Source organism: Amblyraja radiata, chromosome 1, assembly GCF_010909765.2.
Source record: "Amblyraja radiata isolate CabotCenter1 chromosome 1, sAmbRad1.1.pri, whole genome shotgun sequence".
Classification (NCBI taxonomy): domain Eukaryota; kingdom Metazoa; phylum Chordata; class Chondrichthyes; order Rajiformes; family Rajidae; genus Amblyraja; species Amblyraja radiata.
Genome location: NC_045956.1, coordinates 150,446,776 through 150,463,799, shown reverse-complemented (window position 1 = coordinate 150,463,799; position 17,024 = coordinate 150,446,776). Strand labels below are relative to the sequence as shown.

The window sequence follows — 17,024 nt, the reverse complement described above, 5'->3', positions numbered from 1 at the left end:
CCGTTGCGTGAGCCCTGAAAAGCGGACTCCCTCCTTACAAGCCCAGTCGCTCCATTCTTACAACATATGACAGTCCCGCCATCCCAGGATTAGCTTGTGAACCTATGCTGCATCCCTCAATAGCAAGAATGTCCTTACTCAAATTTGGAGACCAAAAGTGCACACAATACTCCAGGTGTGGTCTCACTAGGGGCCTGTACCATATAACCATATAACCATATAACAATTACAGCACGGAAACAGGCCATCTCGACCCTTCTAGTCCGTGCCGAACACATAATCTCCCCTAGTCCCATATACCTGCGCTCAGACCATAACCCTCCATTCCTTTCCCATCCATATAACTATCCAATTTATTTTTAAATGATAAAAACGAACCTGCCTCCACCACCTTCACTGGAAGCTCATTCCACACAGCTACCACTCTCTGAGTAAAGAAGTTCCCCCTCATGTTACCCCTAAACTTCAGTCCCTTAATTCTCAAGTCATGTCCCCTTGTTTGAAACTTCCCTACTCTCAGTGGGAAAAGCTTTTCCACATCAACTCTGTCTATCCCTCTCATCATTTTAAAAACCTCTATCAAGTCCCCCCTTAACCTTCTGCGCTCCAAAGAATAAAGCCCTAACTTGTTCAACCTTTCTCTGTAACTTAGTTGCTGAAACCCAGGCAACATTCTAGTAAATAAATTCTGTACAACTGCAGAAGGTCCTCTTTGCTCCTATACTCTACTCCTCTTGTTATGAAGGTCAACATGCTGTTAGCTTTCTTCACTGCCCGCTATACCTACATACTTACTTACAGAAGTGATGAACAAGGACACCCAGATTTCGTTGTACTTCCCCTTTTCCTAGCTTGACACCATTCAGATAATAATCTGCCTTCCTGTTCTTGCCACCCAAGTGGAAAACCTCACATTTATCCACATTAAACTGCATCTGCCATGCATCTGCCCACTCACCCACCCTGCCCAAGTCACCCTGCATCCTCATAGCATCCTCCCCACAGGTCACACTGCCAACCAGCTTTGTGCCATCTACAAATATGCTAATGTTACTTTTAATTCCTTCATCTAAATCATTAATGTATATTATAAATAGCTGCGGTCCCAGCACCGAGCAATGCGGCACCCCACTAGTCACTGCCTGCCATTTTGAAAGGAACCCGTTAATCCCTACTCTTTGTTTCCTGTCTACCAACCAATTTTCTATCCATGTCAGTACCCTACCCCCAATACCATGTGCGCTAATTTTGCCTACTAATCTCCTATGTGGGACCTTAGCAAAGGCTTTGTGAAAGTCTAGGCACACTACATCCACTGGCTCTCCCTTGAACATTTTCCTAGTTAAATCCTCAAAAAAAATCCAGAAGATTAGTCAAGCATGATTTTTCCTTCGTAAATCCATGCTAATTCGGACTGATTCTGTTATTGCTATCCAAATGTGCCGCTATTTCATCTTTTATAATTGACCAGCGTCAAGGCAACTATAAAGTGGAAGCTGGTGCACTGGCAGGTTTCATAATAACATAGAAAAATAGGTGCAGTAGGCCATTCGGCGTTTCGGGCCAGCACCGCCATTCAATATGATCATGGCTGATCATCCAAAATCAGTACCCTGTTCCTGCTTTTTCCCCATATTCCTTGATTCCTTTTGCCCTTAGAGCTAAATCTAACTCTCATGAAAACATCCAATGAATTGGCCTCCACTGCCTTCTGTGGCTAGGAATTCCACAGATTCACAAATCGCTGGGTGAAAAGGTTTTTCCTATTCTCAGTCCTAAATGGCCTACCCCTTATTCTTAAACTGTTCTGGACTCCCCCAAAATTGGGAACATTTTTGGTGCATCTGGCCTATCCAATTTTTGGTGCATCTGGCCTATCCAATTTTTAAGAATTATTTATGTCTCTCATCCTTCTAAATTTCACTGAATACAAGCCCAGTCAACCCATTCTTTCATCATATTTCAATCTCGCCATCTTGGGAATTAACCTGGTGAATCTATGCTGCACTCCCTGAATGTCCTTCCACAAATTAGGAGACCAAAACTGCACACAATACTCCAGGTGTGGTTTCACCAGTGCCCTGTACATTCTGTGCCACGACAGTAGAACATCCTTGCTCCTAAACTCAAATCATCTCACAATGAAAGACAACATGCCATTAGCTTTCTTCACTGCCTGCTGTACCTGCATGCTTACTTTCAGTGACCGATGTACAAGGACAACCAGGTCTCATTGCACCTTCCCTTTTCCTAATCTGACACCATTCAGATAATAATCTGCCTTCATATTCTTGCCACCAAAATGGATATCCTCACAATTATTTACATTATGGGGTCAAGGAAAGAGTGTTCACATTGGGGCCTTGTTTCCACCAATCTTTCCACCACCACGCACAAGAAGCGCAAGAAGAACAAGAAGTGCAAGAAGCGCAAGACACCATTGTATGCAGATACCAAGAAGTGTTTTCCGCTCTGGCTGAACAATTTCTAATCTTGTGATGTGGACTCGATAAGAAAATCCACATTATACTGCATCTGCCATGCATCTGCCCGCTCACTCAACCTATCCGTCACCCTGCAGCCTCATATGATCGTCCTTGCAGTTCACATTGCCACCAAGCTTTGTGACATCTGCAAATTTGGAGATGTTACATTTAATTCCCTTATCTAATTCATTTATATTGTAAATAACTGGAGTCACAGCACCGAGCCTTGCAGCACCCCACTAGTCACTCCAGATGCGGTTTCACCTGTGCCCTGTACATTCTGAAAAGGACCCGTTAATTCCTACTCTGCTTCCTATCTGCCAACCAGTTCTCTATCCATGTGAATACCCTACCCCCAATACCATGTGTTCTATTTTGCACAGTAATCTTTTGTGTGGGACCTTATCAAAGCCTTTTTGAAAGTCCAGATACACAACATCTACTGGCTCTCCCTTAACCATTCTACTTGTTACCTCAAAAAATTCCAGAAGATTAGTCAAGCATGATTTCCCCTTCATAAATCTATTCTGATTTTGACCAATCCTGTCACTCCTTTCCAAATGCGTTGCTATAACATCTTTAATAATCAAGCATCTTCCCCAGTCCCAATGTAAGGCTAACTGGTCTATAATTCCCTTTGTCTCTCCCCCTCCTTTCTTAAAACATTGGATACCCTCCAGTCTACAGGAACTGATCCAGAGTCGAAAGAACATTGGAAAATGATCATCAATGCATCCATGATTTCTAGGGCCACCTCCTTGAGTACTCTGGGGTACAAACCATCAGGCCCTGGGAATTTGTCTGCCTTCAGTCCCAACAGTTCACCTAACACCATTTCCTGACTAATGTGGAATCCCTTCAGTTTCTCCCTCCCACTAGATCCTCAGTCCCCTAGTATTTCTGGGATTTTTTTTGTGTCTTCCCTAGTGAAGACAGAACCAAAGTACTTCTTTAACTGTTCTGCCATTTCCTTATTTCCCATTATAAATGCACCTGTCACTGACTGCAAGAGACGTACATTTATCCTCACTAATCTTTTCCTTTTTACATATCTAAAGAAGCTTTTACAGTCAGTTTTTATATTCCCAGCAAACTTTCTTTCATGATCTTTTTTCCCCTCATAATTACCCCCTTTTCCTCCTCTGTTGTTCTAAATTTCTCGCAGTCTTCCAGTTTGCGGTTTCCTCTGGCCAATTTATATGCTTCTTTCTTGGATTTAACATAATCCTTGATTTCCCTCGTTAGCCACAGTTGAGCCGCCTTCCCCGTTTTATTTTTTCAGCAGACAGGGATGAACAATTTTTGGAGTTCATTAATGTGGTCTTTAAATCTTTGCTATTACATCTCCACCGTCAACTCTCTAAGTATAATTTGCCAGTCTATCCTAGCCAATTTCCATCTCATACCTTCAAAGTTTCCTTTCTTTAAGTTCAGGACCCTAGTCTCTGAATTAACTGTGTCAAACTCCATCCCAATGCAGAATTCCACCATATGATGGTCACTGTTGCCCAAGGGGTTTGCACAACAAGATCACTAACTAATCCTTCCTCATTACACAATACCCAGTCTAGGATGGCCTGCCCTCTAGTCGGCTCCTCTACATATAGGTTTAAAAACCCATCCCGGAAAACATTCCAGGAAATCCTCCTCCTCAGCGCTGTTGCCAATTTGGTTGGCCCAATCTATATGTATTTTTAAATCACCCAAGATAACTGCTGCACCTTTGCTACACGCATCCCTAATTTCCTGCTTGATGTTATCCCCAACCTTCCTACTGCGGTTTGGTGATCTGTATACAAATCCAACAAGCGTTTTCTGCCCTTGGCTATTTCGCAGTTCTGCCCATACCGATTCTACAACATCCACTACTGTCTCTCCTTGCTATTGCATTAATCTCCTCTTTAACCAGCAATGCCAGCCCACCTCCTCTTCCTTTCTGTCTATCCTTCCTGAATTTTGAGTACCCCTGCATGTTTGGCTCCCATCCTTGGTCACCCTGGAGCCATGTCTCTGTAATTCCAACTATATTTCAAGATTTCAAGATTATTTAATGACCACACAGTCAAGCTGGTGGAATTCATATTCAGTACAGGATGTTACACAATAAGCTGATTCCAGTCAAACATAACATAAAACACAAACAACATACAGTATACAGTACATGCACGAGGTGGCTTTGTGATATTATCATAGAGTGTTCAGAGTTCGAATTGCATATGGATAGAAACTGTTTTTAAATCGTGATGTTTTGGCAGGCAGTGAGCTGTAGCGCCTTCCTGACGGCAGCAGGTGGAAGATGTGGTGAGCTGGGTGGGAGGGATCAGAAATGATTTTCTTCACCCTTGACACGGACCGTTTGAGATTGAGTGATTCTATTGATGGGAGGAGAGTGCTGATGATTTTGGATGCTTTGTTGACAATGCGCTGTAGTTTATTACGGGAGTGAGTGTCTAAACTGCTGTACCAAACTGTTATTGATGAAGTGAGCATGCTTTGGATGATGGCTGTGTAAAATCGGATTAGGAGATGTTTCCTCACTGAACTTCTTGAGCTGACGGAGAAAGGAGAGTCTTTGGTTGGCTTTTTTATAAATGTGATCTGAATTGGTTTTCCATTTGAGGTTGTTGCTTATGTGAGTGCCAAGAAATTTGAATGAGTCAGTGGTGGATATGGGTTCGCTGGAGAGGAGTAGGGGGGTCTTGGGTTGTGCCTTACGTCTGAGATCGATGATAAGTTCATGGGTTTTTGATGTGTTGAGTAGGAGGTTATTGTCTGTGCACCAAGTGACTGCTTTGTGTGTTTGAGTGCGGTATTCTGTTTCGTTGTTGTTAGAGATGAGACCTATGATGGTTGTGTCATCTGCGTATATGTATATTTTGACTGAACTATACTGGGATGTGAGTTGATTTGTATAGCGTGAGAATAACCAGGGTGACAAGATGCAGCCCTGAGGGGCTCCTGTACTGAGGTGTAGAGGGTGAGATGTGGTACTGTGTATCTTCACCCTTCGTTGTCTGTTCCAAAGGAAGCTATGGATCCAGTGACAGATGCAGGGGTCAATGTTCATGTCCGTTAATTTATGGAAGAGTTTGACCGGGTTGATGGAGTTGAATGCAGAACTGAAGTCCATGAACAGGATGCGGGCGTAAGTGTTTGCAGTTTCCAGGTGTTGCAGAGTGTAATGGATGGCCAGGTTGACTGTGTCTTCTACTGACCTGTTGGCTCTATATGCGAATTGATATGGGTCCATGTTGGAGGAAGTGCTGGTTTTGAGGTGAGCGAGAATAAATGCGCTCAAATGACTTCATGGCCACGGATGTAAGGGCAATCGGTCTGTAGTCATTGAGGCAGGATGTTGTGTTAGACTTGGGCACAGGAATGATGGTGGATTGTTTGAAGCACTGGGGCACTGAACATTGGCAGAGGGAGGTATTGAAGATGTTGGTGAACACAGGGGCCAGTTCTGCTGCATAATGATGGAGCACTGCTGGGCTGATGTTGTCTGGGCCTGCTGATATATTATATCATATCCCTTAAATCGCTTATATTGGAAAGCAGTGACAGGATTGGTCAAAGTCAGCATGGGTTTATGAAGGGGAAGTTATGCTTGACTAATCTTTTGGAATCTTTTGAGGATGTAACAAATAGAATGGATAAAGAAAGGAGAGCCAATGGATGTGGAGTATCTGGACTTTCAAAAAGCCTTTGACAAGGTCCCACACAAGAGATTAGTGTGTAAAATTAGAGCACATGATATTGGGGGTAGGGTATTGACATGGATAGAGAACCGGTTGGCAGACGAAGCAAAGAGTAGGAATTAACGGGTCCTTTTCAGAATAGCAAGCAATAACAAGTGGGGTGCAGCAAGGCTTGGTGCTGGGACCCCAGTTATTATATATATTAACTATTTAGACAAGGGAATTAAATGTGACATCTCCATGTTTGCAAATGACACAAAGCAGTGTGGCAGCGTGAGCTGCGATGAGGATGCTATGAGGCTGCAGGGTCTTGGATAGGTTGGGTGAGTGGACAGAAGCATGACAGATGCAGTATAATGTGGATAAATGTGTGGTTATCCACTTTGGTGGCAAGAACAGGAAAACAGATTATTATCTGAATGGTGTCAAGTTAGGAAAAGGGAAGGTACAACGAGACCTGGGTGTGCTTGTACATCAGTCATTGAAAGCAAGCATGCAGGTATAGTAGGCAGTGAAGAAAGTTAATGGAATGTTGGCCTTCATTGCAAGAAGATTTGAGTTTAGGTGCAAAGAGGTCCTACAATTGTACAGGGCCCTGGTGAGGCCGCACCTGGAGTATTGTGTGCAATTTTGGTCTCACAATTTGACGAAGGACATTATTGCTATTGAGGGAGTGCAGCGTAGGTTCACCAGGTTAATTCCCGGGCTGGCGGGACTGACATACAGTATGATGAAAGAATGGGTCGACTGTGCTTGTATTCATTAGAATTTAGAGGGATGAGGGGATCTTATAGAAACATATAAAATTCTTAAAAGGATTGGACAGGCTAGATGCAGGAAAATGTTTCCCGATGTTGGGTGAGTGCAGAACCAGGGCTCACATATTAAGAATAAGGGGTAGGACTGAGATACAACTATAAAGAAAGCACATCAGCGCCTCTACTTCCTGAGAAGATTACAGAGAATCGATATGTCAAGGAGGACTCTCTCGAACTTCTACTGGTACACAGTAGAGAGCATGCTGACCGATTGCATCGTGGCAACTTGAGCACTCAGGAGCGGAAAAGACTGCAAAAAGTTGTAAGCACTGCCCAGTCCATCATTGGCTCTGACCTCCTTACCATCGAGGGGATCTATCAGTCGCTGCCTCAAAAAGGCTGCCAGCATCATCAAGGACCCACACCATCCTGGCCATTCACTATTTCCCCGCTGCTTTCAGGTAGAAGGTACAGGAGCCTGAAAGCTGCAACATCCAGGTTCAGGAATAGCTACTTCCCCACAGCCATCAGGCTATTAAACTCAACTCAAAACTCTGATAATTAATAGCCCATTGCATTTTATCTGTTTATTTATGTGTATATATATATATATATATATATATATATATATATATATATTCATTGGTATACAGTCACACTTATCAGTTCTGTTCTGTATTTATTTATGCCTACTATATTCTGTTATGCTGAAGCAAAGCAAGAATTTCATTGTCCTATCTGGGACAATAAACTCTCTTGAATCTTGAATCTTTTGCTTCTGTCCTCCTTTTATGGCCCTCTGTCTCCTTGCATTCGTTCCCATCCCCCTGCTCTGCTAGTTTAAACGTGACCTTTCCCACTCTCTTTTTCTGTTAGCTGCACGCATACGCTTCCACGTGTCAGTTTCTCCTGCTGTTTAGTTCAAACCCACCTGTGTAGCACCAGCAAACCTGCCTGCCAGAATCTCAGTCCCCCTCCAATTAAGGTGCAACCCGCCCCTTTTGTACAGGTCACCCCTGCCCCAGTAGAGATTCCAGTGATCAAGAAATCTAAATCCCTGCCGCCTGCACATACTCCTCAGCCACACATTCAGATCCTCTCTCTCCCTGTTCCTACCCTCACCAGCACGAGGTACTGGTAGCAACCCAGAGATAACCACCCTAGAAGTCCTGCTTTCAGCCTCCTACCTAGTTCTCTATACTCGCATTGCAGAACCTCCTTCCTTTTTACCCATGTCATTTGTGCCTACATGCACAACTACTTCCGGCTGCTCACGTTCCCTCTCGAGGATGTTCTGAAGTCGGTCTGAGACGTCATGAACCCTGACATCAGGGAGGCAACACATCATCCTCGAACCTCGCCTGTCACCATAGAATCTCCTGTCTGCACCTCTGACAATGGAGTCACCCACCACTATGGCTCTGCCTGATGTCGGTCTCACCGGTCGAGCCTCAGTGCCAGGATTCGAGTCATAGACCTGTCCACCGCTCAGACTGGAAATGCCATCTGCCCCGACAGCTCCCAAGAGGGTGTACCTGTTCGCAAGAGGTACTTCCACCGAGGTCTTCTGCACTCTCTTCATCCCCTTTCTTAACGTCTCTACCCATCGCACCTCCTGTGCTCTTGGAGTGACGACCTGACCATAGGTCCTGTCCTGGAAGCTTTCATCTTCCCGGATGGATCGCAGGTCATCCAGCTGCTGCTCCAGTTCCCTAACTCGGTTCCTTGAGAAGCTGCATCTGGGCAGTTCCCACAGGTGTCGTGGTCAGTGACACCAGCAGTCCCCCCTGACTTCCCACATCCTGCAGCAAACGCACTGCAATAACATCTCTGCCATCATGTTTAAATATTTAAATTAAATTAAACACACACACAACCGAATAAATGTAGCCTCCTTGCCTCAGCCTCCTCGCCGAAGAATCTTGAGCCAAAGATTCGCTTCTTTATGCAGAGAAAATATGAATCTGGAGAAATCCAAAATGGGCTGCTGCTGTAGTTTTGTTCACAGTCATATTGGCCCTGTTTGTGACTGCTCTTGCCTCTTTGGCAAGCCAGTCCAGTCATCAACAGTTCTCAGCTGAATCCCTTGGACTTTTTTTGTGACCATCAAGATTAGATGCCATTTTCTCATTTCCTCCCAACAAGCGGTGAATTCCTTACCTTCTGTGTAGTTGCAAAACACTTTTGGAATTCAAGTCCCAACCCATCGCTTTTAAATGAGAGAAAGGAGGAAATAGGAAAAAAATACCTTGATTCTAAATTCTAAGTTATGATCGAAAAAGGGCAAAACTGGCCTTGAGGCAATTTCCATACCTTCTTCTCTCCACAGCTGGTTCCGTCTGCTGCAGCGTCCAGTTTAGATCTGCAAGAGCCATTCAATGAGCACCAGAGTGTTTGACAAATATTCTGTCAATAAAGAAAACAAACTTATTTATTAGGTATAGGAAAGAACTGCCGATGCTGGTTTAAATCGAAGATAGATACAAAATGCTGGAGTAACCCAGCGGGACAGGCAGCATCTCTGGAGAGAAGGAATGGGGAACTTTTCAGGTTGAGATCTGAAGAAGGGTCTCGACCCGAAACGTCACCCATTCCACCTCTCTAGAGATTCTACCTGTCCTGCTGAGTTACTCCAGCATTTTGTGTCTATCTTATTTATTAGATGTTGATTTCTAAGATTTATCTGCTTTTATTAGTTTATTTTAATTAGTTTATTAATTTATTTTATTAGCTTTTATTAGTTATTAATTTATTAGTTATCTAATAACTGATAGGCTTTATGCTGACCAAATGTACATCTTAAGCCTAGGCATGATACCAAACACTCTTTAAGTGTTGGCTGCAATGTAATGTTCAATATAGGAGGGTATGGCTCAAGAGTTGGTAAATAAGGATGATTAGATGTGCATGGTGGGTTAAAGAGCTTGTGTCTGTGCTCTGTGACTCTAATCGAGGAATACAGAAAAAAAAACAATGACAGAAGTGTTCATAATTGAAGGAAGTCACAAGATCTGCAGAGCATTCAGGTTTTGACCATCTAAATACACTACCTACAAAAGTGGAGGAAACAGGTTTAATGGTAACTTTGAATGCCATTAGATAAATACATGAATAAATGCTAAAATTATATAATTCACAGTATTACAGCGAAAAAGGGGAATGCTGACTAATTGAGCAGTTTCTTCAAGAGCCAAGCAAGCACAATGGCCTGGATGGCATTCTTCTGTGTGGCGCCTTCAATAATTCTATGTTCCTGAAGGCTGTTGCCAAAGGAATGACTCAATAGATTATTCCATTGAAAATATAATAAAAAGGGAATATTACATACTGAATCAGCACAGATCAGTGGCCCATTTCATGTTATTATAAAGATAAATACATCCTCCTATGATTACTTTGGCTTAAGAATTGCAGCTTATTCTTTTATTTTTCAAAGCACATTTAGTATCATAAAAAGTTCCAAGGCACAAACAATATCTGACAAACACAATGACACTTAACGACAGTGGAAGTCATTAAGTCTGATCAACAAGGGAGGTTTAAATGATCAGCCATGATCATATTGAATGGCGGTGCAGGCTCGAAGGGCCGAATGGCCTACTCCTGCACCTAATTTCTATGTTTCTATGAATGAAACACTAAGGTTTAGAGAGGTAATTTTGAACCCAAAAGTATAGATGCTATAAACAGAACCCAAAATTTAAGAACATCCATTCGGTTCAGGTATTTGTATACTCTGCAAAGCATACAGAATTATTAATCACAGCAATCCCACGCGCAACAGAAGGGTCTCCGCCCAAAACGTCACCCATTCCTTCTCTCCAGATATGCTGCTTGACCCGCTGAATTAGTCCAGCATTTTGTATCTATCCCAACACTCACAAGCTGGCAATAAATGTGTGAGAAGACATGAATTAATCCACTGCCATTAATACATTGGAAAACATTCTCGCCTTCCATTCTTTTTAACATAAAAGGAAATTGTCAGAGCGACGAGCAGCAAATTTTTAAATTTTTTTGGGAGGGGAGAAAATAACTAGAAAGGGGATTTGTTTTAAAAGACCCGGACTGTAGGTCACGGACACCTCAGCATCCACTGGGTTTGTGCGGCACAAGCAGCAAATTTTACGACTGAAAAATATAGATACAACAATTTCAAAAGATAGATGGGAGGAAAGCCTTCTATATATACACAACTGTTCTCTTAACGTTAGGAATTCATTAATACAATTTAAAATACTGCGTTATTCAAAGTCTAAACTGAATAAGATCTTCCCAAATGTTTCCCCTATTTGTGATAAATGTCTCCTTCAGGAAGCAACCATAACCCACTCTTTTGCCTCCTGTATAAAGTTACATAATTTCTGGAGGGGAATTTTTGAATTTTTTTCTAAAATACTCAGAAGCCTGTTCTGAGCTAACATTATTTCAAAGACGTTTCCTTAACTATGGCCTGATAACGGCGAAAAAAACAAATACTCAAATTTTGGAAACACACATCAGTCCCTACTGTGAAGATGTGGATTACAAACATGTCCGAGAAACTACATTTGGAAAATATTAGGCTTGTCTTGGCAGAAAAACTAGATCATTTTTTCAAGACATGGACACCCTTTACCGAATTCTTACAAGGATAGTATGGCGCAACACAACTTTGGATTTAAATCCGATTCTGGGTTGGGCGAGGTGGGCGGGCCGGGAGACGAGGGGCAGGTATATCTCCACTTTTTTTCTTTTTCCTCTCTTATATCTTTATTCACTCTTTGGCCACACTGCTCTGGTAGTCTAGGGGTCCTATCTTTTCACTTTTCACTTTTTCCCTCTCTTGTTCTTTCTCTCTTCTTTTCCCTCATTTTCAGGTTAAAAGGTTAAAATTAAAGCTGTACAATAATTGTATAATTTTACATGCCGAATGTTTTATCCTTGTACAATTGCTTCTAATAAAAATAGTTTAAAAAAATATATATATATAGGTATGGATTAAAAGATTGCTGTCCAAACGAAAATTTATGGCATTGTTTTTGCAATTGCAGATGTTCATCGAGATTATTGCCCAGTATTACTCAAACAATAGTTTCCGAATGCAGAACAGGAATTCTCCTTCACCATTAAAATTGTTCCAGGCCACCTAGAATGAGAAGCCCGGCATCATCGTTCCTCACTTCCCTTCTTATTCTTCGTGTCCAGCTCCTTGATGCTCAATACCACAGACCAAGCTCATTATCAGATGTCTCCAAGCAAAATGCAGAGGCACCCTGACTGGTGTTTCTGGTGCTGCTGCCACTCAAACCAAAAGATCAAAACTTGAATGTCTACAAAATAATCATTTGGTCCATTTTATATGGCAGGAAACCACAGTAATGAAATTCAGTTCATTTCGGTGCCTTTAATTAATCTCACGAATCACCATTACTCCTGTTGCTTTTTATCTTTAAAACTGTATCCAGCAATGTATCCAGAAAAAAAATGCTTTCTCTATTATGATGATCCAATTATTCAGTCATCCGTACACCAGATGGATTTAATGAAAAATCTACCTCATCCCCACTGTGTGTGTATCTGTGTCTGTGTGTAAGTCTGTGTGTGTGTCTGTGTGTGTGTTCTATCTTCCTCATTCAGAACAGCAAAGAGAAATCTCCGGCTTTGGGTCCTGGGCAGCTCTGATAATTCTCGGATGTTTTAGGAAGTAGAAACCATTGGGATGCTTTTTGACAGTTCTCTCACACATCTTAAACTCAAAGCCTTTTGCTCACCAGAAGCAAATCTAATTGCATTTTCAAATCACTTGTTCACTCTGTATCACACAGCATTCCTGGTTACTTAATCTCCATATTATTCGTCTGCCTGTGGTCTTTAATCACCCAATTTGCAAACTTTTCATTTGCATCCCTTGATATTTGCGTGTTCAACACAAACGAACATTTAATCGTCTGGAAAATCCTTTAAAAATGTGGAACCAGGATCAAATCAGATTATTATTTTCCAAACCAAACATGGCAAACTTTCCTGAGCCTTCTTCTTAACTTCTAAGTACACAAAATGATATTCATGAGTCTTCCGAGTTTCATATCAAGCAAACTAATTTCCTTCACCTCTTCAGAACAAAATTGCTTCGGATTAATGTTGTTTTCATACTGGTGGCTTACCTACCATGGATACATTTACAGAATGATTTTGTACACTAAATTATAACAATAATTTGTGTCCAGAGGAGGTTAACCTATGATAAGCATTTGTCAGCACTGGGCATGTACTCGCTGGAGTTTACAAGAATGAGGGGGGGACTTAATTGAAACGTACCAAATAGTGAAAGGCTTGGATAGAGTGGATGTGGAGAGGATGTTTCCACTAGTGGGAGAGTCTAGGACTGGAGGACATTGCCTCAGAATTAAAGGATGTTCCTTTAGGAAGGAGATGAGGAGGAATTTCTTTAATCAGGGAGTGGTGAATCTGTGGAATTATTTGCAACAGAAGGCCAAGTCAATGGATATTATTAAGGCAGAGATAGATAGATTCTTGTGTAGGACAGAATGAGAGGTTAGAGTAAGAAAGGGGAGTGGAAAAGTTGAGGCAGTTGATGTCCCGCCCGCAGTTGGAAAAGAAAAAGTCTAAAGAAGGTAGAGGGCCATCTGGGGGAGTCCAAGAGGAGGGGATCTGGTAGAGAAGGGAGAAGGGGTCATCACTGGGTGGTGAGGACTCCCCAGAGAAAAAGGCACGGAGGTGGAGGCGACGGAATAAGAGCTCTACATCGTGGTGGGCCAAGATCTCGTTGAGGTGGGGGTGGAGGGGAATAAAGGTGAGGCCTCTGCTGAGGACAGACCTTTCAGTATCAGAAAGGGGGATGTCAGAGGGGATGGTGAACACACAGGGGGGGTTGTGGTCGGAGAAAGGCAGGTGAGTAGATGGAGGCCGAGGCGATGTCTGGCAGGGGGATGGTGGGCGTTCAGATAGGAGGGGAGCATGAGGACTATTGTATGGGTGAGGAGTAGCTGGGAGTCTGAAGAAGGGTCTCGACACAAGTCAAGTCAAGTCAAGTCAAGTTTATTCATCACATACACATACGAGATGTGCAGTGAAATGAAAAGTGGCAATTGCTCGCGGACTACGTGCAACAAACAAACAAACAAACAAACTACAAACAGAATGGAACATAATACATATTATTTTACATATTACATATTGTGGGAGGAAGGACACAGGAAAAAAACTGCAATTTAAAAAAAACAGTAGAATGGTACAGTAAAGTTAGTCCCTGGTGAGATAGGAGTTTACAGTCCTAATGGCCTCTGGGAAGAAACTCCTTCTCAACCTCTCCATTCTCATAGCATGGCAATGGAGGCGTTTGCCTGATCGTAGCAGCTGGAACAGTCTGTTGCAGGGGTGGAAGGGGTCTCCTATGATTTTATTGGCTCTGGAGTTGCACCTCCTGATGTATAGTTCCTGCAGAGGGGCGAATGAAGTTCCCATAGTGCGTTCGGCCGAACATACTACTCTCTGCAGAACCTTCTTGTCCTGGGCCGAGCAGTTCCCAAACCAAATCGTGATATTTCCGGACAAGATGCTTTCCACTGCCGCTGAGTAGAAGCACTGGAGGATCCTCAGAGACACTCTGAATTTCCTCAATTGCCTGAGGTGGTAAAGGCGCTGTCTTGCCTTACTCACGAGTGCTGCAGCGTGTGATGTCCATGTCATATCCTCATTCCTTCTCTCCAGAGATGCTGCCTGTCCCGCTGAGTTACTCCAGCATTTTGCGTCGACATTAGATAGATTCTTGATTAGTATGGGTGTCAGAGGTTATGGGGAGAATGGGGTTAGGGGGGAGAGATAGATCAGCCATGATTGAATGGCGGAGTAGACCTGATGGGCAGAATGGCCTAATTCTGCTCATATCACATAATTATGACAGAGAGTTGTGAGTGTGGAATTCTCTACCTCAGAGGGCGGTGGAGGCCAGTTCTCGGGATACTTTCAAGAGAGAACTAGATAGGGCTCTTAAAGATAGTGGAGTCAGGGGATATGGGGAGAAGGCAGGAACGGGGTACTGATTGGGGATGATCAGCCATGATCACATCGAAGGGCCGAATGGCCTACTCCTGCACCTATTGTCTATTATCTATTGTCTATTGTCAAATTAGGTCCCATATCAATTTCTTCCTGTGTTCCTTTAAAATAAAATGGTCTAGGCAGTGTCCCTTTTTGGCACTCTACTGCCCTCCAAAAAGCCAAACATTGTTCTTAGATGTTTGTTCACGACACTGATGGAAAGTATACCAGACACAAGCAGCAACAGCAGTGTGTGCTTTGACAAGAATCTTCCATTTCAATGATAATCTTATCCTCAGTAAGATTTACAAAGATGTTACTGGGTCTAGAGGATTTCATTATAAGGACAGGCTGGATAGGTAGGGTCCTTTTTTCCCTGAAGCAATCGAGGATGAGGGGCGACCTTTTAGAGTAATATAAATTAATGATGATAAAGATAAGGTGAATACCCGCTGGGCATGAGTTTAAGGTGAGAGGGAAAGATTTTAAAAGGATTTGAGGGGCATTTTTTTCACACAGAAGCTGGGGCAAATATGGAGCATGTTACTAGAGGAATTGGGAGAGTGTGTACAATTACAATATTTAAAAGAGAGTTAGACAGGTACATGGTTAGGAAAGGTTTGGACCAGGGACAAGCAAGTGGAATGAGCTTGGTTAGCCTACTTGGTTGTCATAGACATATTGGGCCTAATGACTTGTTTGTGTGCTGTATAGCTGCATGAATCTAAAACAGTTTGCTGATAATTCCCTGGGGGAGTAAACAAGCTGATTCAGACCCACATGTGTCCATAGAAGCTACATTAATTTCTCTTTTGCACTCCGGAAGTGGCGGCGCTGGGAACGGCTGCGGCTCGCCTGCAGTCAGTTTGTCTTTTACTTTTTTGTGTTGTTTTTTTTTTCATTTTGTCTAGTTACGTTTTTAGGTTGTGTTTATGTGGGGGGGGGGGGGGGATGGGGTTGAAACGGGGCTTGCTGTCTCTCCCTTCGGGGGAATACGACCTTTTTGTCGTATCCCCCTTCTCTGCCTCCGTCTACGCTGAGGCCTAATGGCGGAGCCGGCGACCTCGGGACTCTGGAGGCAGCTGACAGGACTCGCCCTGGGCTCGCTCCCGTGAGGGTGGCCCAGCCCGGGGCTGGAACTGCGCTCTCATGAGAGCGTCCTGGCGAGGGGCTGAGAGACTCTCCCGTGAGGGGTTGTGGCCCGTCGGAGTGGCCCAGCCCAAGGGAGAACGGCACTCCCGTCGGAGTGGCCCAGCCCGAGGGAGGAACGGCGCTCCCGTCGGAGTGGCCCAGCCCAAGGGAGGAACGGCGCTCCCGTCGGAGTGGCCCAGCCCAAGGGAGAACGGCGCTCCCGTCGGAGTGGCCTAGCCCAAGGGAGAACGGTACTCACGCGAGGGCGATCCGGCTCGGGGCTGGAACGGTGCTCCGGTGGCTGGGACGGCGTTCTGGCGGCTATGACCTGAGTCCGGGGTTCAGCCGCGGGCCGGCGGCTGCGTGTGCTGGACTGGAGGGCGGCAGCTTTGACCACCCCGGGCCGCGGTGTTTGAACCGGCCCATTTGCGGGGTTCGGTGAGCCGCGGGACTGTTTGTACCATCGCCCGGTGGGGAATCGCCTCAGCGCAGAGGGAGAAGAGGAGGGAAGAGACAGTAACCCTAAGATTTTTGCCTCCACCACAGTGAGGAGGTGCTTGGAGGATACACTGTGGTGGATGTTAATTTGTGTTTATTGTTGTTTATTATTGTATGATTGTATGTATGACTGCAGGCACGAAATTTCGTTCAGACCGTAAGGTCTGAATGACAATAAAGGTATTCAATTCAATTCAATTCAATTCCTAGACAAGCTTTTCAACTTTGAAAGATAGTTATATCTTTGGGAAGCAGACTTCAACTGAGTTAACCAATCTGAGGTAAAGATATAATAAGCAGTAAACCCTCATTATAACAGACCATGGCGGTGGGGGGGGGGGAGGGATGAATGGTGTCCGTTACTGCCGATTTTCCGCTATAACCGAGTAAAGTCTTATAATTGTATGCAG

General features: G+C 43.7%; 1 protein-coding gene across 1 annotated transcript in view; it reads right to left on the bottom strand.

Annotated features, from left to right (window-relative positions):
* The window catches only part of adamts12 (ADAM metallopeptidase with thrombospondin type 1 motif 12), a 596,791-nt gene that overhangs the window by 287,324 nt on the left and 292,443 nt on the right, over positions 1-17,024 (bottom strand). Inside the window, exon 10 of the mRNA XM_033032714.1 lies at positions 9,256-9,348. Within this exon, the coding sequence (XP_032888605.1) occupies positions 9,256-9,348 (93 nt within the window). The remainder of the gene's footprint in view (positions 1-9,255; positions 9,349-17,024) is intronic.